This window comes from Clytia hemisphaerica, unplaced genomic scaffold (genome assembly GCF_902728285.1).
Source record: "Clytia hemisphaerica strain Z4C2 unplaced genomic scaffold, Clytia hemisphaerica genome assembly, whole genome shotgun sequence".
In the NCBI taxonomy this organism is placed as follows: domain Eukaryota; kingdom Metazoa; phylum Cnidaria; class Hydrozoa; order Leptothecata; family Clytiidae; genus Clytia; species Clytia hemisphaerica.
Genome location: NW_027104500.1, coordinates 1,092,945 through 1,119,158, shown reverse-complemented (window position 1 = coordinate 1,119,158; position 26,214 = coordinate 1,092,945). Strand labels below are relative to the sequence as shown.

At 36.3% G+C, this 26,214-nt stretch overlaps 1 protein-coding gene and 1 long non-coding RNA gene across 2 annotated transcripts; both read left to right on the top strand.

Annotated features, from left to right (window-relative positions):
• The first annotated feature begins 4,920 nt into the window (after positions 1–4,920).
• LOC136821742 (uncharacterized) lies at positions 4,921–8,725 on the top strand. The gene is made up of 2 exons (XR_010848799.1): positions 4,921–5,313; positions 8,263–8,725. It is a non-coding gene; the product is annotated as an uncharacterized lncRNA (long non-coding RNA).
• Positions 8,726–15,322: 6,597 nt separating this feature from the next.
• Positions 15,323–19,062, top strand: LOC136821796 (uncharacterized). Its single transcript, XM_067078013.1, has 2 exons — positions 15,323–17,078; positions 17,935–19,062. Exons 1-2 carry the CDS (start codon positions 15,720–15,722, stop codon positions 18,988–18,990), a joined length of 2,415 nt encoding a protein of 804 aa, XP_066934114.1. The 5' UTR covers positions 15,323–15,719; the 3' UTR covers positions 18,991–19,062.
• Positions 19,063–26,214: the final 7,152 nt, after the last annotated feature.

Sequence of the window (26,214 nt, the reverse complement as noted above, 5' to 3'; positions counted from 1 at the left end):
ACCGTGTCTAAATTTATGTTCATTGAGGTGACTAAATCCTACTCGAAGACGATTGAGAAGGATCACACCCTGGTTGTCACGAGATCCAAAAACAGGAGAAAGTTTGGGCCTTAGAAACTCGAGGATTGCTTTTTTGAAGGTAGATACTGAAGGCATATCTCTTATACGACCAGCCAGAATATTCCACTGTGTTATGCAGTATGGATAAAAAGAATTCCGGAAACGCTCAGTTCGAATATTAACTTGATGAATAGGATTTCTTGTTCTTAGATTACCCGGTGCCGCAAGTCTTGCTGGTAAGTAGTTACGTAAATAAGAGGGGGCTAAATTGTTTAAAATTTTGTAGAAGAAGATCATTCTCCTACTAAATTGACGATCAGCAAGACTCTCAAGACCAAGTTCAGAATAAAGTTTTTCTTGAGACGTTCCACGAAAGCAGCCTGTTATAGCAAGGCAGACATTATATTGGATGGATTCAAGCTTACGAACAAAAGTCGAATTTCCAGGATGGTCGTATATAATATCCCCATAGTCTAAATGTGGTCTAATGTAAGATTTGTATAAAGTAAGCAGAGATTTTCTTGGTACATGTTTGCGATGTCTGTTGATGAGGCCAATACCTTTGTTGGCCTTTTTTATTTTTTCGTCTAAATGGTGACTGAATGAGAGTTTGGAATCCAAGATAAGACCTAGATGCTTTTGACATTCACTAGTTCTTATGTCAGTATTATTGAAAGATAAAACAGGAGCATTAGCTGGTAAGAGCCTTTTGGAAAAGTAAACTTCCACAGCTTGTTTTGTGGGATCAGGATTAAAAGACATCTTCCATTGACGAGCCCACTCATTTATTCTTGCAAGATCTCTGCTTAATTCCTCACTGCTCAAAAGTTGGTCAATCACTAATGAAAATAAAGACATGTCATCAGCGAAGATTTTAGCCTGTGGTCTCGAGATTGTTGGGAAGGTCGTTGATGTAGATTAGAAAAAACAAAGGACCAAGAATTGAGCCTTGATGAACTCCTGCCTTGATTTGTTTCCACTCAGAGGTTTTCCCATTCAAAACAACCCTCTGATACCTACCTGATAGAAAATTTGTCAAAAGGGAAAGTAGGGGACCAGTTACCCCATAGGATTGGAGTTTGTAAATTAAACCCTCATGCCAGACTCGATCAAATGCCTTTGAGATATCAAGAAACACTCCCCTCGTGTCCGAAGGTGGATCAGTGTCAAACCCTGTAAAGATGTCATGCGTTATGGACAACAACTGAGAGACACAAGAATCACCCTCCCGAAAACCTGATTGGCACGAAGTAAAAAGATTGTTGCTTGCAAAATACTTGTAAAGTACATCATAAATGCACTTTTCAAATAATTTGCTAAACACTGGAAGAAGAGACACTGGTCTGTAGTTTTTAGCAATGCTTTTGTCCCCCTTTTTATAAACAGGAACAACATTGCCTTTCTTCCACTCGGAAGGGAAGATACCTAAGTGAATTGAAAGATTGAAAATATTGCACAAAGGTTTGACTAAAGATTTACCGTAAATTCTAACCATACGTGTAGAAATATCGTCCCATCCATGAGCCTTGTTTATGTTTAAAGATTTTATTAAAGACTCAATCTTATCTTCGTCAAATTCTAAGTTTTCCAACCCCAAGTCGGTAAGGAATTGTTCAGCTGGAAGAACACTGCCAGTTTCAATAAGAGAACATTGTTCGGCGAAAAAAGAATTAAGGATGCTGGCTTTCTCAGAAACATCAGATACGAGGATGTCTCTGTTATCACGTATGGGTGGAATTTTTGGTGTTTTGCGCATGCCTAAAAATTGTTTAAGGGTAGACCAGTATTTCTTACTTCCAATGTTCGGATTGTTAAGAGAATTGCCAAGCCGAGTAAAATAGTTTTCCTTGGCTTCTTTGATAGCCAGTCTAGATCTTCTGGAGATGTCATCGAGTGCCTGTTCATCCAAGGGATTCCCCCGCTTTTTCCACCGGCGATAAATTTTAGCTTTGTCAAGGAGCATTTGTTTAAGCTCAGGAGTCATCCACAACGCATCCTTATCCCTGATTGTAATTATTTTATTGGGAACGAAATTAGAAAAAATGTTTAATATATATTCAGAAAGAAGGGCAACACGCTCGTCCACATTTAGACCTCGAAAAGAAGTACATCAGTACATCTCTTACAACTGTTAACCCACTTATTAAAGCTATCTAGCTAAGCTCTATTGGCTGACCTTCCAGCCTCGGCTGGTTTATTATTATTATTATACCCAGCCATTTCTTGAATAATACACGTTTTTTTTTTTAAGAAACTAGTTTTACCAAGCAGCCTCGATGTTTCTTAAGAAATCGACCTTTTGAGCCTTAAATGTTTTATACATGTTTCTAAACTTTTTGACGTAATTAGCCTTATGGAAGGCTGGATTGGAAGGTTCTTAAAAAAACTGAATTAGAAAATGTTATTTTCTCATTCTCAGCCTCAGCATTTTTCTTAGATGTTTCTTAGTTTTTAGGCATTCTGAGCCTCTTGTTTCTTAAAAGTGTGTTTCTTAAAAAAAAAACGTGTATTGAGATTTGCGTCCTTTGTCTAATTCGTGTTGTGGTTTGTAGTGAGATTGACTTTGTTGTTCATGGTCTGAATAGTGGCGTGATTTGTTTGGTAGTAATGTTCGTAGTCGTACCGATAGTAGTAATCATCTTGCTGTTGGGATTTGTATTTTGGTTGACGGGATAATGACTTATTTTGAAAAGGTTTAACAACAAGTCCTTCAGCCCAATGATTTGGTTCAAATGCATTCTCTTTGTTAACAGATGGTATATCAATTTAAACGATTGGTTGTATTTATTAACTCTATTCGGTGTAACATCTACAACTTGTAAACCGACTTCCTCTTCTATATAACTTTTAACGTGTGCGATTTCTAAAGTGGTGTCAAATCCTCCAACGAACAAAGAGTATGGTCTGGTAGCACCAGTTATCGACCACCGGAGGCTCATTACTTTGTCTACCATTTACTTTCGGTTTTTTTAACTAGATTACCCAGGTGTTTCTCTTTTTTTTCCCTGATTGTCTTTTATTCGGAATTGAATAATCGAGACATGAAACATGACTATATTGTAATCTGTTTTCAATGAATAAACTAAAATGTACTGGAGATGATATGTAGGGCGTTTAATAATGTGCGCGCGCTCTTTCGCGAGCGTGATACGTGATGGAAGGCGGTCGTTTCAGTGTGGTTTAGATCCACACTGTGACCTAGTATTACCTCTGGGTTGTGGTTTGTCACCGTATACGACAGTCTTACTCGTAACTCTAGCTTTCTCGAAGGTGGAGTCGTCTGTGTTAGTCGGATGCGATGAGATGCAGCTGATGGAATGATCGTCATAGGCTGGCTTTGAGGAAGATTTAGTAGATTGAATTTGTACATTGTTTGGTTTGGATGTAGTACAAGAAGGGCCAAGGGAAGTTTCATTGTTGACGAAGAGTCGAGAGGAATATCATTGAGGATACTATTGCTAAGGATGCCATTTTTGGACGCTTGGCGTTCTACGTGAGGGTTGTAGGATTCTCCAGATTTCCTTTTTGTTGAATGTTGGTTGTTGTTACTGTTCATGAAAAGGTCAAGTTCTCTCTCTCAACTGTGATTAGGTGTTTCTTGAGATCAGCAATCTCTTTATGTAGCTCTTTGTTGTCAGCAAGGACTTACTGCATTGTTTGAATAAGTAGGATAATATCTGGTTCTAAGAGAGAGGTGGTTTTGGTTGGCTGTTGTCTTTCAGATAGTTTGAACAAGCCATTTGCAAGCTTTGAGCCATCTTGTTTCGAGACAATTTGTTTTTCATGAATTGATAGGTCAAATTCGTAAATGTCACTAGCTGCATTTTGTAGATTTGTCCGGTTCCTAAGATGCTTGTTCAGGGAACTTTCAGTGATGAAGAAACCAAGTGTGTCTTCATTGAATTCATTGATGAAATGTTCAAATATTTGCTCTCTAAACAATTTTAGAGCAGAGTTCTGAAGTTGAGTAAGTTCGTTTATGATAACTTCTCTTGGTAGAATGTATACTTCTTCTATGTGAACCATAAAGAGAGTTGATGGTTCTTTGTAGTTCTCTTTAATTTTGTTGAATTTGCACAAAGATGTGTAACTACAAACCTTCGAATGTGACGGAGCCCGATTTTCTTAAGAAAAAAAATTGGGCAAATTTGATTTTTTGCATGAAAGTAAGTAAAAGATGACTCAAGCTGATTTTTGTAAAAAAAGAATTTTTCAGCTCAAAAAACGCATGTTTATCTATAAGAATCACTATTAATAAGCATACATCAATGTTCTTAGCCAAATTACTCAATTTTTTGATGAGATAGATGTGTTTTTTTCTCACGAAGTCTTGAATATGAAAGAATATTTCAAGAGCATGAAATTTTGGTTTCTAAACGTTTTTTTATAAGAAACAAACGACTAATTTTAATAGATCGTCACTATTTGTGTTCTGAATGATTGTTTAATGGTCATGCTCACGTAGATATCAATTATATATGTGTTAAATGCATAACCAGGTAGGTCCATAAAAGTATCACTTGTTCTTAATATTTCGACCAACATTTTTTTTATATAGTTTGTTCTTATAAAAAAACGTGTACGTTTCATTTTATTCCTCCTACCTGCGAAATCTGCAAATTTTGAATAAAATTTTTAATTTTAGATGAGCGTTTTTTAGATATATCACTTTTGTTTTGTTTAAAACAAGTGATTGCTGTTGTGTGGGTACATTCCCAAACAATGAATTTCTGACATGTAAATTTAAAGTTCATAAGTGTGTGAAACTATTAGACTTTGCCTACTAGAAAGTGCCTACTTCGCAACATTAAAAAGAACGCCAAATTTAAAAAAGAACAACAAATTTCGCTCATAAGTTCATAATCGTCTTTGTGAAGATATTGAAAAATGACGGTTTTCTTAGGAGGTAGAAACACTTAGTGAAAACGGACAAAATCCTATGGGCACAAACGTCTTTTTCTTTTGGACGTCTTATTTACGTTTCTAGGACGTCCAAGGTCTTAAAGCCGTCCATTGAATGTCCCTAAGACGTTGCGTGCCCATAGAAGGGGTGATAACCACATAGAGTTGGGTAGATTTATAATGTGATATCGATCACAGAGGCTACTGAGGCTCTCTGTATCATTTCTTTTTTTGTTGTTGTAGGTCAATGCAGATGTCAAAATAACGTTCTAGTAATCGGCAACTCTAACTATAAGACTCTCACAAATTGGACGACGTGTTTATTTAGGGAACCACCACAGACTTATACAGGTTATTTTTCTTTTTTTTGAAATAACTTTTTCCTCAAGAATATACCCTGAGGTAGTAAGGTGTCCGGCTTCAATAGAGAGCAACCGTAGGCTCTCTTTTCTTGTGCCCTCTGCTCGGCATGTGGAAACTAAAAAAGGGTCAATGTTGTGTAAAAAGGGAAAATCCAGGTGAAGGGATTTTTCCACTTTTTCACTCACCCTTAACCCTTTTATAGTTGCCACGTGTCAAGCAGAGGTCAAACCCAAAACCTTGCGAGTCCTAACCGGACGAGCTATATGCACACTCGGTACGTATATATTACTAGTCCTTGACTTGACTTAACAGCATAGGTCTATCGACCCTTTGCAACTCTTCTGACAAACTCTGCCCATTTCAAACGGTCTCTTGTGTTTCGTTCCGATGTGAGGAGTGGCAATCTTGTGTCGACTCAGATCTGATCGGACCATCTCTTTGGTGGTCTACCTCTCGGCCTCTTATTTGGAAAATCTTGCTTGAAGCTTTGGTACACAAGTGATGTGTTCGGCTTTCTGCATACATGTCCGAACCATTTCATCCTTTCTATTTTGATCACTTTGACAATCATTTTTTTGGACTGTGTCATTCTTCGTATGTCTACATTTCTGATTCTGTCACGCCTAGAAACTCCTATTATTGACCTAAGGAATTTAAGTTCATTTCAAAAACGTTCAGTTTGTTTTCTTCCCTTGTAGTCAGAACCCATGTTTCTGAGGCATATATGCTGTTTTGCTTGCTCCATACATTGTTTTACAGTCTTCCGAAGGCTGTCGATGCGAGGGCGATTCTTCGCTCAATATCAATCTTAATGTCTGAGACTGAACTCCCAAGGAAAACAAAGTCACTAATATTGTCAATATTATTTCCTTGGATAGTGCATATTTAATGATGAGAGCGAGATCATTGTCGTCCATAGCAAAACGTTGGAGTACACATCTTATTTTATTGATGACGAACTCCAAAAATATTAAGAACAAAGTTGGTGACATCAAACAACCTTGTCGAAGTCCAATCAAAACACTAAACCAATTCGGTAGTTTTACATCAATAGTTATTGCACATTCAGTATTCTCATAAATTTTCTTTATGATGTTTACAATCTTTTTACTGATACCGATGCTGGTTAGCATCTTCCACAGGGCTTCTCCCCATATGGTATCAAATGCTGATTTGAAGTCTACAAAATTAAAGTGAACATGGACGTTGTGTTCCTTGGCTTTTTCAATGATTTGGCGGGTTATAAAGATGGCGTCTATTGTTCCTCGGTTTGGTCGGAATCCAAATTGGTTGTCCTTAATGAAGTCTTCACTTTGGACTTTGATTCTCTGGAGAAGGACCTGTGTAGAGACTTTACCAGGGATGGATTTGAGGGATATTGCACGGTAATTTGACGGGTCGAGCTTATTTCCTTTCTTATGGATAGGGCTAGGGGTAACGATCATTTTCGACCAGTCCAGACCAGACCAGTTCGACCTTCTCTTCATTCCACACTTTGTTTAACAGCATGTGCAGAAAGTTCCTTTTCGATTACAAATGCTACACCTTATCGGCGAATTTTGTCTTGTCTTGTCGAATTAAAAATTACATAGCCGTCCATTTCGAAAATATCGTCATCTTCGGAGCTCCAGTGTGTCTCAGATACACCTAGAACTTTAATGTCTAAACGTTTCATAGTGTCAATTAAAATTTCGAGGTTACACTCATTATTAAGTGTTCGAACATTCCATGTACCTATGTTCATTGTGTTAGCCAGGTGATTGTTAGCGCCTGTGACTAGGGGCCGTTGATTTGGGTGAGTCATTCATTTGAGTAATTTAGCGGAAAAATTCTTGGACACTTGCTAAAGGTCAGATTTGGCTGAAATTTGGTACACTTGATCCTTGGGCGAATCCCTTTGGGTGGTTTTTCATTCTTTTAAAATTTCCATGTTAAGGGCGTGGTCATGAGTTTTTAGTTGAAATGGGTACAATTTTACAATTGGGCCTACGAATGATTTAAAAACACTGAAGTTGAGCCCAGTGCGGTTAGCACGTTCGACAGTGTAAAAATAAAACCTTTAAATTTTTTTTTTTAAAGTCTTTTTTTTGCTCGTGGTTAAGCCTAAAAGACTGCAAGCCAAAAAAATTGATGGACCAAAGTCTGGTTCAGAAAACTGAACCGCCGTTTTTCACTTTTGGCTAAGAAAGGGTCAATACACGTTTTCTTATAAGAACATCCAACAAATTTTAAACCGTTGGATGTTCTTAAATGTTCTTATTTTCGCCATCTTTTGAGTGTTGCTGGCCATTTTCCTAAAAATTGGTTTTTTAGGGTCTGCAAAGCCTTTAAAATGTTCTTAAATTGTGCTTAATATTTTAGTGATCGAAGCCTTATGTTCTTATAAAGTCTGTTCTTATAAAAAACGTGTATATTTCCATAAAAAGACAATCACTGTTTAACAAGCTAAACTAAAAGCAAACTAAAAATCGAATGAAACTTAAAGCATATTGATTTCATATATAAAAACTGCAAAACGGGTTAAAACTGCGAAAGTTAGAACTCTCGAATTCCAAATTTGGCCATTTTTTTCATAGGCTGCACACATCCCCTCTGATAAGTTTTGATATATATATCAAAACTAATTTGGGGATGCATGCAGCCTATTTTTTTTTCATTAAAAGATTTGAAAAAACCCTGGGAAAATAAAAGAATTGTGTCCAAAATAGGGCAATACTGCGAAAATTAATTCTTGCGAAATAAGATTTTTTTGACCGTGAAAATTCCTTCCCGGTATAATTAATTACCTTTCCTTATTGCACAGCCACCTGCTACCTTTTCGGTAAAGTGATCGCAGATAAAAAACGAAAAATAAAATCACTTCGTATCGAATATTTTTTCACAGACGAAATATTTTTACTATTGGATTCTTATAACAACTTTACGATCTCTTTATAGATTGTGGAAACTGGTCTAACATAACAGTTAGCGTGACTAGCAACTCACAAGGCGTATTAGAAAACCATATGTATTCACGTCATGATTGTTACGTTTTATGTGACAAAATTCAGCAAGCGGAAAATTATGTTGGTGTTATGTATGATGGCCTTGAATGTTGGTGTTTAAAAACGAACACTCTTGCAAGTTCACCGTCTAATTCAACACAGATTTGTTACTGGCCTTAATGAATGGTTTTCATATGTGATGTAAGCAACTTGGCTTTGAATCTTCATGTCAAAATAAAGAGTTAAGGTGTATACACATGAGTACTGCAGTGTGGATACGCAGTCTTTTGTTGGGTTTTCCCGCAGTAAAATTGTTGAGGAGGTCAATCTAAAAATCTAGATCATCGGGGGACGGGAGTAGTCGTGAATTATTGAGATGCCTTGGAGTTTTTACAAGATGCTTAACTGATTGGTTATTTTTAAACAATAGGGATGACGCGTTCTTTAGAAAAAGTAATAAAATCGTTTGTCTCAACATTTAACGACCAACAGAGTCATCAAAGAACTTGTAAAAACTCCAGCTTGACCCGAATTATTTGGGTGTCCATTAAAATATCCAGCATTCAAGAAACTTGACCGTAAACTGGCCTGAAATATTAACTTTTAAGGTTCTTCACTAACGAAAATATATTTTCCCGGGACAATCTTGTTTACTTGTCAAATTTCCTTTGGAACTGCCCATACGGGGAGCCCAAACCCGATCGGGAAGTCATGCCGTGGACTGAAAGGCAGATAAATTAAGCTGCGTAACGAAACTTAATCTAGAAGATTTTCCCGTTCGTGAACCATAGCTCTGCCCATTCGAGCATTTCTTCCCAATTCGCAAGACTCTTTCTGTTCTGGGTTTTTACGGGCACTGTAGTGGTTGGTGACAATAGGTTAGATCCTTAACAAGGGGTTTTCGGGTTTTTTCCTGGAAAAATCCATAATTTTTTTTTATTTCGTGTAAAAATGTACAGTATTTATGATTTGGCCATTTTGGAATTGGCTTAGAGTTTTTATAATGAAAAGTTGAAAAATTTTATTTCATAGAGTATTTATGGATTTGGTTGAAAAAAATCTAACTTTTTAACAATTTTATTTGACAGTGGATCAGGAATTATGATTTTCTTTTCGCTTATACTATATTTTTGTTACGAAAATTTATTAAAATATTGTTAAATAAAATCTAGCCTTAAAGATTTCGGTGACTCCCATAGCTGTGGTTGGTCTTGGTAAAGACACAGCTTTCACGTTCTATAGACTCTGGATTTTGCCGATTGGTAGTGTAAAGTTTTCGATCACAAACTTGCACTGCAAAAGACTTTGTTTGAATCCCAAACTGGTAGGTAGGGTATTGTGAAACATGGTGATGGACTCATAGATTTATAAAGCCCGAAGGGCTAGATGTCGTGCTTTAAGCTCTTCCAAGCAAAAAAAAAGTGAATATCGCAGAAAATATTACTGCTATTGTTTTCTAAAACCCGTGAAGCTTCTGATTGGTCAAGCGCTGAAATTCTATTGTAATGTCAGGTGACTTAGGTAGGATTTCCTACCTAACCTCGGCACACTTTTCGGCCAAAGCACGACATCTAGCCCTTCGGGTTTTATAAATCAATGGATAGACTCTCTACCTCACTGATATGTCACTCTCTCTGAAAACGGCCGATGAACATTTTTTCGACCACCATGTTTGGTCAATAAAGAAAACTTTGCAAAAACTTTGAAAACTTTTGCTTATAGACACCATTAAACGCTATCTAATTGGCTAAAAACATTTTAAGTTAAGGTTTTCGAGTTTTTTAAAGATTTAGTCTGCGACAGAATTGTTACTGCTTCTTTGGTTGGTAAAGATTGATGCCACTGTCCTCAAAAGCTTATTAGATTAACGGAGATCTTAAAGTATTCATCGAACGTTTGTTTTCTATGAGCATTAGACCAGGAAAATTGGAGGGGTGCGTTTTGGATTGCTAATATGCTATATTTTCAGGAATGAGCCCGGGGGTACTACTCTTGCCGACCGACAGGGGACTCGTTTTTTTCAAAAATTTTGCCGAAACTTACGAAAAAAGTGACCCTCTGAATGGGACTAAAATTCCAAAATTTTCTACTTTTTCCACAAATTTTCCAAAAAAGGCACCCTACGAGGGACTGATTTTTCTATTTTGGTGTTTTTGCGACCCTACCTGGGACTCGCAGAGGTTAAAAAAGGTACCCTGAACAGCGGCGCATCCCCGTAACCCATTTTGCCCTAGCACCCTCCTCCCCCGGGGGAAGGAGAAGGTAAATGGGCTGAAAAACTAGAAACTAGTAGGAATATATTCTTCAAGTTTGAAAGCCCTTTAAAGTCCAAAACCGGAAGAAAAAGGCCTAAAAATCTCGGCTTTTGGGCTCAAATTCGCTTATATGATAATAATCTTATGTCGTTATTCTTTATTTTCAGAATTAAAAATGAAAAATAAAAAAAAAACTGAAAAAAAAACTAAAACTTAATACTTTTACCTTTAGACTATCAATAATTAACAAAATATTACCTTAAGGGAAGAAATTTTTGCGGAACTTAATTTCGCGAATTTGGGCGTAATTCGCGAAATTAAATTCCGCGAAACACACTAAAATGGCTAAACTGCGAAATCAAATTCCGCGAAACACGAATATTCTCACAATTAAAAAAATCACCCCTAAAATTGGTCTTTTTAGGGCAAAATAGGGCTTTTCGTAGACAAATAATTCCCTCAACCGCGAAATTAAATTCCGTGAAACTTTTGAAATCGGCTCATCCGTGAAATTGAATTCCGCAAAAATTTCTTCTCGCGAAAATTTCTTCCCTTAAGGTAGCTGTGGGGGAGCTTGAAAATACACCAGTGAAACTGTACATAGTTTAATTGTTTTATGGTTTCATTGTTGGAGTTAATTATTTAGTCGTGTTATAATTGTTTTATGGTTAACGTTACTCGTGTTATTGAGCAAATATTGTTGATTATTTTATTGGAGAGATATTGTTCATTGTTTTGTTGGAGAGATATTGTTGAGAGATATTGTTCATTGTTTTGTTGGAGAGATATTGTTCATTGTTTTGTTGGAGAATTATTGTTTTTATCGTTACCTTGACATAACATCTACTGACCTGTGACAGGCATTTACCATCACTGACTGATTAACAGAAACTAACAACAAGGTAACTTACCTCAATTTCCTAAAACTTTGAATGAGGTAAACAAGAAGAGTATCTTGGAAGCAAAAGATGAACGTTTATTTGATGAAATCCGTTGCCTTGATATTGTTGCAAAAGAATTTGAAATGCACGATCACTACCGTAAGAGATTCGGAGAATGGATTTGGCGAAGAAGCAAAAAATTATAACAACCAAATTTTCATTAACCAGGTAAAATTCATTTATTTTTATCAACACCTTCAGCCATTGATCGGATAAATATACTTTTAGTTTTAGTAAAAGGGCTGCAAATATGAAGGGCAGAAAGTTTCGCGGGCAAAAATGTTTCGCAGAGTCAAAAAATCGCGAAATTTAGCGAATTTAAGTATCGCGAATTATGGTTTCGCAGATAGAACTTTCGCTAATTCATATAAAATTTACCTTTTTTGGTAACAAAAACTCACATAACACGCAAAAATTTAGCAAAGAGTGCAAAACTGAGTAGGAAAGTTTATTTTTCGCGAAAAAAAAACTTTTGCGTTTTTCAGGTTTAATTTCTTACCTTGCAGAAACTTTTGTGAAAAAGGATCATAATCGCGAAAAACGCGAAAGTTTCTGCCCTTAAAGTTATAAGTCAAATCTAAGCGCAAGACCTTTGTTTTTTATTTCTTTTTTCGTCTTTCACTTCCTATCCACCATTGCAAGTGGACGAAATGAAAAAGCCGAAAACTGATTTCACCTCATTGAAGCTCTATATCGATCGTAACATAATCGAAGAAAGCAAAGTTTTCTATGAAGGTCTAGAAGTAGCATTTCCGTACTCAAAATAGTCGTTTTTTCGTGTTTTACTACCTGAAACTTTCCAAATATGTTACATGTCAAATACAATTTTCCAAAAAAACACCCGTTTTCTTTTATACAGGATTCTCCGGTCAACTTTTTGAAAAATGTTTTTGGAGAATTTTATTTGACATGTTATTGTGACATATTTGGAAAGTTTCAAGTAGTAACAGGGGGGGTCGGTAGTAAAATCTCAGACATATATGAGTAGTAAAAGGATTTTTACGAATTTTTACATACCACCACCCAGACTCTTGGAAGAGTTATTTTACTACCCTGGTAGTAAAAGTTTTTGGGATAATTTGTCATGGAGACCACCTATTTTTTGGTTGCTTTTCGGACTGATTTTACAAAAAAAGCTAAAAAATGATTATTTCTGTGACACAATTTTCACTTAGTGCAAAAAATAATGTTTTGCCCTTAGAATTAGTCTTTTTTATATTGACGAAAAATTTTTTGTTTGCAGCAAACAACTTTCCAACAAAAAAAAAATTTCAAATTATAAAAATTCTCAGATTTTTTCAGAAAAATTGTCCAAAAAATTAAAAGAATTACAAAAATAGCTAAAAGTTGCTAATTTTACCAGTTTTAACTACCCAGGTAGTAAAATTTTTTCAACAATTAACACATAGATACCACCCATTTTAGTATTTAACTACACTGGGTAGTAAAAAAAATTTTCGATTTTTCGTCACACCACCACCGTAGTAAACGTCATTATGTCTGAGATTTCCTAGAGACCCCCCCCCCCTGGTAGTAAAACATTCTAGATGGTGCACAATCACACTATAAAGTTGTCATGGTGTTTTAGCTCTCAGGCAAAATCCCTTACAAATTGGTATTTTCACAAAAGACACCTCCACTTTGATAGGCTACCATTTTAGATATCGGCCTGCTCAGCCCATTTACCTTCTCATTCCTGAAAATATAGCAATCCAAAATCACCATCATCAAATATTTTTCATCTCTTTGGGGACGCACACCTCCCAACTCGATCACCATCATGGAATTAGGTAACTGAACCTAAAGAATGTCATTATTTTCAGGCAATTTCCCTATAAATTGCTAATTATCCTCTATAATCACCCTCGAAATATATTGAGATTTTAGTGTATTTTAACGTTTTTGAGAATTTAAAGTTCGGGCGAGAATTGCTATTTTAGCACTTCCACTTTCTTCCATTGAATATTTCGATTTTAGAGGGGTTTTAAAGCTTTTAAATCCTGAGATCCTAAGGTCCTAAGGCTTAAGTCTCATGTTAAAACTCAAAGTTAAAACTCTTCTTTCCAACTGTAGTTTAAGGCGCTTAAAAATCAATTGTGGTGTTCAAAATTACACCGGGAACTCCCCTTTGTCTCAAATATTTAGTGGATGATTGTAGCAATGCTAAAAGCTTTCAAAAAATGTCATTTTCTTTGCTTGAGGTATACATTGAATGCTAGCTTTAACCTCGTTTTAGATCTCAACCTATAAAAATAACGTAAGAATATTTTTGGATGATTTACCCCAAAAAAGTTAAGAATATCTATGATGAAATGGAAAAAACACCATTCTTATAACAAAAATCGTGTACACTTAGAGATGCAGTTGACCTTTAAGGCTTTTTGAGGCAACTTATAATGCTTTTCTATTAGTTAAGTAGGTTATTAAAAGGTAGGATTTCAAAGGATGACTTATAACATTGAACCAATTAGAATGACAATCTAATGTTTGGCATGAACACCGGGGGGGGTGTACTTTTACGGTGTGACGGGATTGGCCCTATTTTAGTACGGTATTACGGGATTCGACGAAAAAAGAGACAGGAAAACGGTATTTCAAAATCAGACGGTGACGGTATTTAGCCTTATTTTTTGTTATTATGCCGGTATTTTAACCTCTACAAACCGGTGTGACGGTGTTATTATTTTTTCCAATTTTCGGGATTTCGGGATTTTAGCAAAAATTTTGACGGGAAAACGGTATTGCGAACACCTACAACCCCCTATAGAAGGTATTCTTATAAAAATAGCGTGTATTTCATTGTTTAGGTAAATTTATAAGTTCTCTTGTTATTTATTGTCGGATTATCGAAAAATTCTAGTTGTTGAGTTTTGAGTTTTGAAGACGCTCGAATTGCAGAAAATATAGAGAAATTCAATGTTCGAGTTATGGACAGGCTCGACCTGTAAAGCTTCGAGTTATGGAGAAATTGGAATCACAGAAGTTCGAGCTATCTTAAATAGAAATTATCATTTATTCTGCCCTTGCAGTTTGATTATTAGCTCTCTAGTGCTATTTGCGCAATGACACTCTCAGGCTAATAACCAAACTGCGCGGGCAGAAAATAACAACAACAACCTCAAACTGAACGCTATATTGTTATATTCGAAATTGCGAAAGAAGTATATACTGCCCTTAAAGAGGGAAAGTGTGTTTATTGGCTTATTCATAAGCTTAACTTTTGAATATGCAATTAAAAAGATGTAGGCTATAGGATGTAAGCAAATGATAATTAAAACATGATAAAAATATGGTATTCAGTAATGGAGTAGTAATTAGCTTAATTGCTTTGTGCTCTCGATGCAGCCGAATACAATTTTTTTTAACATCAAGAAGTTTTATTTAGTAATAATATTCTGTTGTGTAAAGAATCGCGCTGATAGAACTAAGTTGTAGTGAATAGCACACCGTGGTGAATCTAAAAATAGACATCACTTTCTTTATTTGCCCGAGTTTCAATCCCATCGTTCATTGCGTTAATTTCTTGTGCACATTAATTACACTTATAACAAAGAAAATGTAACAACTCTCACGATTTTGAAATCAAAGTGAAAGGGATTATGGGATTGAATGTCGGACAAATTTGAAAAGTAATAATTATGACGTTTGCATAACGGAGCGCTATTGTATTAGAGGCTCAGCGGTCGGTTTGAAAAATCTCAAATGAAAAACAACAGACCCTCTACGGCAATGAATTTTGAAATTAGCCGTACATATCGGGTTTGTGTAAAGACTAACTAGCACGAGGTGGCACTATATTTTAGGCTTTCATTGTGTAACATTTGTGTGGTATTTTTCACAGTTGTGTTGAAGTTTTTATAAGATGCTCATATATTTGGGTATTCAAAACAATAGAGATGACGCGTTCTTTAGAAAAATATAATAAAAGTTTTTGTTTGAATAGTTAACGACCAATCCAATGACAAAAATTCTTGTAAAATGTTCATCTTGACCCATTTTTCATGTAGTTTGACTTTGCAGAATGATACATTTTTTTGATTTGTATTCTGTTCTGTTCTGTCATAGATAAATATTTAAAAGTTAAGGAGTGATACAAAATAAACTATGCTGGGTTGATATTTATTTTCATCCCGAAAGAATCTGCTTAGCGATCAATAAAGGTTGGATTTAGAAAATTGTTTTTAAAAGAGAAGTCTTTTACGTTACAGAAAAAGATGTTTTCTCGATTAATACTTGCATCACTGATCATAATCTTTGTTCTTTCATGGGTTATCGAGGCAAACGTTTCAAATATAAACAACCAAACTGAATTTCCTTTGGAAGAATTCATCCAATCTGCGTTTACGTACCCTGTGAATTTTACCGGAGACTTCATGGAAATAGCGAAAGAGACTTTTCTATGCGGCTCCGATTGTTGTGATTGTGAACCAGACTGTTTCAGAAAACAAAGTTGCTGTATTGACAAATTATGGAACACTTCGAACCCAATTCCCTTATCAGAATACATGAAAAACTTTAAAAAAGAGGTTGACAAGACTCTGCCCCTGCAATGTAAATTCTTCGAACCATTCGGTAGTTTACCAATATTTAAACAGATGACTATAGCTAAACCAGATAGTAGATTGGAATATTTCTTGGTCAATTCTTGCCCGCCAGACTCTTCATACGCGACAGAATGTATAAAGGACGAAAGTTTACCAGATATTGAAAGACTACCAGTTATCGATAAACGATTCTATATCTTCAAGAACAAGTATTGCGCAATGTGTAATAATGTTGAAAGTTTCGTTAACTTGAACTTGACTGTAAAATGCACCACGCCAGTAATTACTGGACAACCAACTGTAATTATAACCGCACCGCCTAACCCGCCCTTCACCAATCCATCTGTACTGCCAAAGGAAACATTCACTGTTCCTACCCTCCCGCCCAATCCAGGATTCACTGTTCCACCCCTTCCGCCACTACCAGGATTCACTGTTCCACCACTCCCGCCAAAGCCAGAAGTTACTGTTTCAACCCTCCCGCCCAATCCAGAATTTACTGTTCCAACCCTTCCGCCACACCCAGGAGTTACAGATCAACCCCTCCCGCCACAACCCGAAATCACTTCACGGCCAACCCTTTCACAACCAGAACCAGAACACACTGGTCCGCCCCTCTCGCCTAATCCCGAATTTACTATTCCACCCCTCCCGTCACACCCAACCGAACCAGAGGTCAAAGCTAAAGATTTAATGAATGAATTCCAAGAATGTTTGGTACAAGTCAATCCAAACCCTCAACAAGCACCTCATAACCGTATGGACAAACTCAAATGCAACGCTCGCAAAGTACTAAAACGAAGATGCCAAGACCCAAATTCTTATTGTCATTTATATAAAAGTTCCATTGCAGGTTACCAGAACCTCCATTGTCATCAATGCAATGGAGAGTTGTTTACGGAGAGCATTCTTCAGAACCAGTGTGTTGCCTTACCTGACGAACATATTATATGGTCAATTCACTTAAGCTTCACGCGGACGTCCACAAGACTGACATTGGATACACAGGATGAAAATGTCGGTGAACAGGTAATGGGCTCTTCTTGAAAATGTTCGTACATGGGGGATGGAGGATATAGTGTCCGGGGGTAGTGAAAAATTCCACAAAATTTACCTTGTCCGGGGGGTAAACTTGCTCTGTTTTAGGGTAAATGTCCAGAGGGTCAACTGATGCTTGTCGGGGGGGTTAGACTTGCTGTTCGAGGGTCCGAGGGGTAAATTTCCAAAAAAAGTTATATTCTCCACCCCCCCCCCCATATTCAATTTTTTTTCTGGAAAAGCCCAATGAATATGCACGTTTTTTTTTTTTCAGTATTGAAACTTTTCCGTAAATAGAAAATCTATCCAGTTGAGATTATTACTTAGGTTTCTGCGGTGTAAGCCATGCAGATTCACCAGGGGTGTTGCAGCACTGTTCAGTTATCTTATAAGGGCAGAAGTAGTAAATTTAGCCTGATGCTTGCTGTTCTTATTTTTCGTGATTTTCAGGCTTAAATGTTCTTAAAATATTCTTAGTTAAGTTAAAAGAGGATAGAATCAGTATTTTTTATGCCGTTTCTAAAATCTGAGACTTGGTTTGTTTTTAATTTGTTATTTATACAGTTTAGTCTCTATAAATCGAACCCACACGGGAAACACAAATTTATACAAGTTAAGGAAATTTATGTACCCAGCTGGCACACAACGTTGTTTCAACGTTCATCTAACGTTATATGGACGTTGTGAAACAGTGCCAGCTGGGTAAGCTTTATAAGCATCGTTAACTGAAGGGACGAGAAAACTTGTTCGAGTTAAGGAGATATTCGAGATATAAAGGTTCGAGTTAAAGAGACTCTAATGAACATACCTTATATTTCCCTTGTAAAATACTTTTTTTTCTTTTTAGGTCCATTGCAGCTCTGGACAATTGTACAATATTCTGAAAGGCACATGTGAAAAATTCACTTGCTCAGCTGGCTACTACGCAAGAGAAAAATATTGTATCAAAAATAACTCATCCTTTCCTCATTCACAAGACTACCAGTGGTATCGAGACACCAACCAGGTGGAATACTACCTCACACACGTCTGTGTCAGTATCAGTGTCTTAGGAGGTGTCCTCCTGATTGTGACACATACCCTCTTTAAGGAGCTACGGAACCGTGGTGGTTTACTTCTAATAGGACTCTCATCTGCTATTCTCTTCACAGACATCCTGTTTTTCATTTGTGAGCAAAATAATAAAGTTGTTGGTATCTTATTACATTGGGGACTATTGGTTATCAATCTGTGGACCATCATAATTGCCGTAGATCTTTGTGCAACATTTTTGAGGAAAGGATTTAGAACTTTCCGCAATACAGTTTCATGGATGGATTATTTTTACTTCAGTTTGGTTGCTTACGTCACACCATTGCTGATTGTTATTTTATGTGTGATTCTGGATGAAACGAACACTATCCATTTTGGTTATGGTGAAAATAATGTATGTTGGATGTCCTCATATTATCCAAGGATCATATCATACACAATTCCATCGTTGCTTGTGAATTTATCATGTATCGTTTGTCTTCTTGTCTTATTGATGTACCTCAAAAAACAAAATCAAGAACGAAAATCAAAACTGAAATCGAGTTACCGAGTCAATCTAACTCGTCTAGCTTTGAAACTCGTTTCTTTACTCGGTGTTATCGAGTTGGTTGGTTTTATACAAATTCCAAACTCAACATTGACAGAAAACGAAATGAAATTTAACGCGAGTTTCGCTTTCATTTACGGCGTTTTACGTTCGTTACGAAATACTTTTATATTTTTGTTCGTGCTTATGGATAGTAAAACGTTGAAATTATATCGCAAATTTGTATCGAGTATGAGAACGATCAACACAAGTGAAGTTTCAATTCCAGATACTGTTCTGACGAATCTTAATGCGGCCTCGAGTGTGGCTACAGAGACCAAGTAATGAAAATGATAATTTCTTCTTCTCACAAACTCGGTATGATTTTATTTATCCAGTGGGGATAAAAATAACCGATGGCGATTGATGTTCCCATAGGCGAGGATTGTTTTTCTTAATTAGTTTCAGTGGGGACAAAAATTGAATGATAATTTTACACCGAGGACGATATTTTGACCTATTTTTCAGTGGGAAGGGGTCCCAGTGGATCTGTGAGAAGGGGGTGTTTTTTTATAATTGATACTGTAATTTTTGATAAAATTAGTTTATTATGGTTATTATTGGACCTACCCCGGTGGGGTGGAGGTCCTATAAATTAACCCGTGTTCGTTAGTTCGTTCGTTCGTTCGTTCGTTCGTTAGTTACCAACTTTTCTCGAGATTGGCTCATTCAATTTTTCTGATTTTTTGCACAAAGGTGCATTACTATAAACCCTCGAATGTGACGGAGCCCGATTTTCGAAAAAAAATTTTTTCCGGCCGGTAGAACCGGAAATGTCCCGAAAAAAGCGGTTTTTTGAGATTTTCTCGAGATTTTATCATTAGTTTTTTGCGATTTTTTGCACATAGATGCACATTAGTACTGCCGAAAAGGTGTCAAAAACCGTTTGCCGAAAAAAAAATTTTTCCGGTCTGTAGAACCGGAAATGTGCCGGAAATCGTCGTTTTTTCACATTTCCGTCACATTTTTTCAACCTATTTAATTGTTTCTTTACAGAAAAAATGTTCTTTATGATGATGCCCAAAACTTAGCATCGTTTGATTTCCAAAAAAAAATCATCCTTTGAATCCGGAACTCCTTAAAAATCGCCGGGGAACAGCCGAAAACCGGCGTAAAACGGTTTTCCTTCATTTTTTCAACTTATACTCGACAGATTTTCATGATTTTTTGCACAATGATGTAAAATGGCAATGCCCAAAATGTGACAGAGCCCAATTTTCGAAAAAGAAATTTTTCCGGCCGCTAGAACCGGAAATGTCCCGAAAAAAGCGGTTTTTTGAGATTTTCTCGAGATTTTCTCATTAGTTTTTTGCGATTTTTTGCACATAGATGCACATTAGTACTGCAAAAAGGTGTCGAAAACCGTTTGTCGAAAAAAAAATTTTTCCGGTCTGTAGAACCGGAAATGTGCCGGAAATCGTCTTTTTTTTCACATTTCCGTCACATTTTTTCAATTTATTTAATTGTTTCTTTACAGAAAAATGTTCTTTATGATGATGCCCAAAACTTAGCATTGTTTGATTTCCAAAAAAATCAGCCTTTGAATCCGGAACTCCTTAAAAATCGCCGGAACAGGCGAAAACCGGCGTAAAACGGTTTTCCTTCATTTTTTCAACTTATACTCGACAGATTTTCATGATTTTTCGCACAATGATGTAAAATGGCAATGCCCAAAATGTGACGGAGCCGAGTCTGATTCCTTTAAAACAGAATTTTCCGGGCGGAAATACCGGAAATATGCCGGAAATCACAGTTTTTGAAATCAAATCTTTTTCAATAGTGTTGATAGTTTCTCTCAATAGATATGCTTTCATTTTCTTTATTTTTTTTTTATTTTGACCAGTTATGTCTTATGTGTTTCATTGTTTCAATGTTCACTGATTAGTTTGATAACCAGGTAGGTCCATAAAAGTATCGCTTGTTTATTATTATTTTTGGATTCCCAAAAATCATAGTCAATGAAGACGTTTACATTTATTGGCAAAGACCTTATCTTAGAATTTCTATGAAAATGTGTTATTTTTTTAATTTGACAGGGGTATACGGGGTATACACGCTTTTTTCATAAGAACATCCAAAATTTTTGAAGCCTTTGGAATGTTCTTAACTTTTTGAGTTTTAAACCTAAAAATGTTCTTAACATCCATGGCCTCCCCCACTTTTTGGTCCATGTCATACGTTTTTAAGAGCCCACTCACTTAAAATGGCTCGTCGGGGCCCATGCGTACATATGTTTATATGTTCATATTTTAATCATTTCGATTTATAAAACAAACCTTTGAAACAAACTGTTTGCCAATTTATGAAACGCGAATATGCGCTTAGCCATCTTTCAACAATAAATTCTAGATTGTTTTGATTTTAGACCAATCGAAAACGTTTACGAAATCTCATTATCCAATCAGATGTGAGAAAATATGTTGAATAAACCAATCGAAATACGATTTGGTTTCTATCTACGTCATTGTTGAAAGATGAGAAAAAACAAAACATCAAATATGAAATTTTGTTGAGCGTTTTCGTGTATATGTAGAAACAGACTCACAAAAATTTGTGTTGAGCAGAAAGATTTAGTTGGGAAGGAAATAATTTTCTCTTGAGTGAAAAGAAAGAAAATACATACTTTATACTTTATATAATAATATATGCGATTTTATAATTCAGTCAGAAACTTGGTATGAGTTTAGAATTGATTTTTTGTTGAAATAAGTCGGCAGGCAGGGCAGCCACATTGATTTTTTTTATACTGCTTATCCTGTACATATCTATATTTATTTTTTCCAGCATAAGAGAAAGATTTTGTAATAAAAAAAAAACGCGTGTTGTCGCTATACACGTTTTTTAAGAAACACACTTTTAAGAAACACGAGGCTCAGAATGCCTAAAAACTAAGAAACATCTAAGAAACATGCTGAGGCTGAGAATGAGAAAATAACATTCGTTTTTTTAAGGAACCTTTTCAAAGGCAAAGTTCCAGAAAAATACTTACATAACAGTTAGAAACACTTGAGAAAGTCTTGATTTTTCCTACCCTTAGCGGGACTTTGGAAATCCAAAAAAGGTACCCTTAAGGGCGGCACACGCCCTGAACGTTATCAGAGTCGCAGAGACCTTGTAGTCGATCTAATGTTATACTTTGTTCTTATAGATAATTTTCTAATATTCCAGATATTACAAAGCATGTCAGTTGTAAACAATGCTTTTGGATGTCCTTATGAAAAGACGTGTATCAGAGTTAGAAACTCTGTAGTCGATCTAATGTCATACTTTATGTTCTTATAGATGAATTTCTAATATTCCAGATATTAAAAAGCATGTCAGTTGTAGACAATACTTTTGGATGTTCTTAAATGAAAAGACGTGTATCAGAGTTAGAAACTCTGTAGTCGATCTAATGTCATACTTTATGTTCTTATAGATGAATTTCTAATATTCCAGATATTAAAAAGTAACATGTCAGATATAAACAATAGTGTTACCAATAACATCACACCAAAAGATGAACACATGATTGTTATAATCGACCCATGTGACGATGAAGTCACCGATAATCCCGATATGTTCCCCGAAAACGGTGAAGAATCTCGAAAATTAAATGACGAAGAAAAACGAACTTTAATCAACTTCTATAAAGAAAATCCCATACTTTGGGAACGTTTACCGTATCAGAAAAGTAAAACCGAGAAAGCTGCTTTAAGACAGAAAATGGTTGATTTGTTTGACGGTCAACATACAGCTGAGGTATTGGAAAGAGCGTTTTTGATTTTACGAACGAGCATGTTACGAGAAGTGAAACTTTCGAGATCAGGAATAAACCAGTGGCAGCGAAAATGGCGTTTTTACGACGACATGTTATTTCTGAAGGACGTTTTATTGAAAGGAAAGAAACGACATTCTGATTTTGAGGAGCAAGATTTATTGAGAATGATCGAGTTTTATAGAGAGAATAACATATTGTTAAATCGTAATCCAATCGGAATCGAACTTCATGTTGAACTGTTGAATAGACTAGCAACCGATCTTGATGATAGATTCACTGTACGACAAATTAAATCGCGCTTTGAAGGACTCGTTGATCGGTATAGACAAGAGAAATTATGGATTAACAAGTTTCAAGGCTATAATCCATCTTGGAGTTTTTACGAATGTATGTATGAGTTAGATGAACAATGTAATTTCCCAAGTATTTTAGATGACCCGCCCACCAAAAAACAACGAGTCTCTCAACCGCCTAATATAGAGAAATCCCGCCCAGAACATCAGAGAAAGACGCCACAGAACAGTAACACGCCCCCGCCTTCAGAAGAATCTACTTCCCATAGCTCAAAGAAGCCTTTCAGACTAGCAGGTGTCACTTTGGGTGGATCAAAAAAACCAATAACAAACACTTTACAAGACAATGAGAACGCCTTAGAACCACCCCATAAAATCGCCGCCTTGGATGTTACGCCTTCGTTTGTAGTTTCAAAATCATATCAAAATCTAGAAACAGTACCTGGTACTTTAAGTTCTGAGGACTCTGTGGAATACGTCCAAACTCGAGAACAAAGCCCTTCCAATGATGTGAGAATCATCGATAGCTACAGTACTAAAGACTCTATAAGCAATGCTGGAACACCAAATCACAGCCTGAACCAACCAGCTTTGAAAGTCCCGGTTAATAATTATCAATCTCTAGCAACTGGAACGACCCTAAGTGATAAACACCGGGAGGAGAGTGCACAGCGTTTCGGACTTGTAGTAGCGGATAGTTTATTACAATGTGAAATGAGTGATTGGCCTCGTTTGAAGAAGAAAATCATGGATTTGTTTTATGACTATGAAGAGAACAAATGTCTCTCCTGATGTGTTATAACACTGTTTTTTATAACGATGAATTTTAACGTTTTTGATTGCTTCTTAGTTTTTATTTGGCGTTGTGTGTATAATATTACCTATTACTGCAAGTTGGTCTAATGTCGACATCCCTCATCGAATTCCGACACTTCTCATTGGGGATTAGAAAAAGTAGCTTGTAACAATTATGTATTATGCCCTAGCTTTTCAATTCCCGTAATGAATTAAATTCTGCTTTACGCATCCAAGTCAATACCTCTCTTCCAGAAAATGTCCGTACATGGGGGTTGGAGGATATATTGTCCGGGGGTAGCAAAAAATCATCAAAATTTGCCTTCTCCGGGGGGTAAGTTTGCTCTATCCGGGGGTCAACTGATGCTTGTCCAGGGGGTAAAACCCGTTTACCGGGGAGCCAAAAGTCACTTAGATATTGTTATATCCTCCACCCCCCCCATATTCAATTTTTTTTCTGGAAAAGCCAATGAAGTATAAGCCCGAAGGACTAGACGCGAATCTCTTACCTGTCTCAGGCAAAAAAAGTGAAGCCTTAAGATATGCGCCGTATTTTTGACGACGGATTGAATCTATCAATTCCTTTGTTTTCGAGTGATATTTTTTCTTAATTCAGCTGTTAATTTTAGTTTCAATCTGCCATTTGTGCAAACAAATCCTACCAAGGAGATCCAGTTCATGTTGTATATCTTATTGTCCAATACAAGACTCCTTTCTTAATCTTATTTTATATTTGTGAAAATCACGCTGAAAAGTTAAAGTAATGTTACGGGAATTAGGAGAGTGTAATTTTGCTAAATAATTCTTCAAAGCTGCGTAGATCATTCATTATTATTAATGCTTATTACTATGCCACCCTGCAACAATGCTATACCCCCATCGAAACCACGCATCCCTGTATCAATGTTATAGCCTGAAGGAAACTACTTACTAATATAGACACTCCTGTATCAATAATAATAATGTTTTACAGATTTCCAGGCCACCGTGCAAGCACATGGGCCTCTATAAATCGCTCATACATTGGTTTGGTTTATTACAAAGGTTAACTTCAAACAGATATGCAACAATAGTGACAGTTTCAATCATACTCAAACATTTTCTCTTTCCAAGCTAGACCGAGGTTTTCTTTAAACTCTTGTATTGTAGATGATTTAACTACTTTTTCAGGTAGGCTATTCCACTGTTGAATGCCCCGATAGTAAAGGGAGTTGCTCTGGGGTCCACGGACACCATCGTTCCCGAAAATTCTTACCAGCTCAGAATTATGTGTTCTCATTGGTCTTATTCGTTGGTTAAATTTCTTAGGAACACACGATTTTTCATAGTGATTTAAATGTTTAAAGATCTCAACCATATCACTTACCGCACGCCTATATTTTAGACTTGGGATTCCAATTCTTTGTAGTCTGCTTTCATAACATAGTCGTCCACATGTTTCGACTGTTTTTGTAGCGCGCCGCTGAACACCTTCTATAAGTTTTTTGTGTTTTTTCAGTTTCGGTGACCAAATGACTTGGGCATATTCTAGGTGGGGCCTGACAAATGTTATGTAAAGTTTACGGAATAATTCAGGAGTGAGATACGTGAAGGCTCGTCTAATTAGACCAGCCATTGAGTTTGCCTTTTTTACTTGGTTTGATATATGTTGGTCGAATGAGAGATTTTGGTCAAAGATAACTCCGAGATCCTTTTCGAATTGTACATGTTTCAGTAAATTTCCTCCGAGTGTGTATTGATGTACATGTTTAATTATATTTGGCTTACCTAACGTTAGTACATGACATTTGTCGGGATGAAATTTTAAAAGCCACGTATCTGACCATTGCTGTAGTCGATCGATGTCCTCCTGGATTATAAGTGCATCTTCAATTGATTCTACTTTACTAACAAGTTTAGTGTCGTCAGCAAATAAAAAGAGTTGTGATTTAATTGAATCTGGTAAATCGTTGATGTATAGAACGAAAAGGGTAGGCCCTAGGACACTACCTTGGGGTACTCCACTAAGAACTAATTGTTTTTTGGATTCAACTCCATTTACTTTAACTATCTGAAATCGATCCTTCAGGAAGTATCTGATCCATTCAAGCAACTTATTTCTTATTCCGTAGGCTTCTAATTTGATTAAGAGCCTTTGGTGGGGAACTGAGTCGAATGCCTTTGCAAAGTCAAAGTATACTGCGTCAACAGCTTTACCGTTAGCAATGTCTTCGGTACACACATCTAGATAGTTTAGCAGTTGTGTTACTGTTGATCGGCGATTGATAAAACCATGTTGCTTGTTAGAAAGTAGTTTCTCTTGCTCTAGATGCGACATAATATGTGTTTTAAGAATCTTTTCCATCATTCGACACACAATGGATGTCAGGCTAATCGGACGGTAGTTTTCCGCTATATTTTTGTTTCCTTTTTTGTAAACAGGTGATACATTAGCATGCTTCCAGTCGTTTGGGAGACAACTTTCGTTGAGAGATTTTGTCATTATTAGGAAAAGTGGTTCTGCAATATATTCAGCGAGCTCCTTTAGCATCCTTGGGTGAAGTTAATCTGGCCCCATGGATTTGTTTGGATTTAACGCCTTGAGTTCCTTTTTTATAGTTTCAATTAGTATATTTATCTCTACTTCTTTATCCGTCCTGGAATGGAATTCAGGGAGTTGTT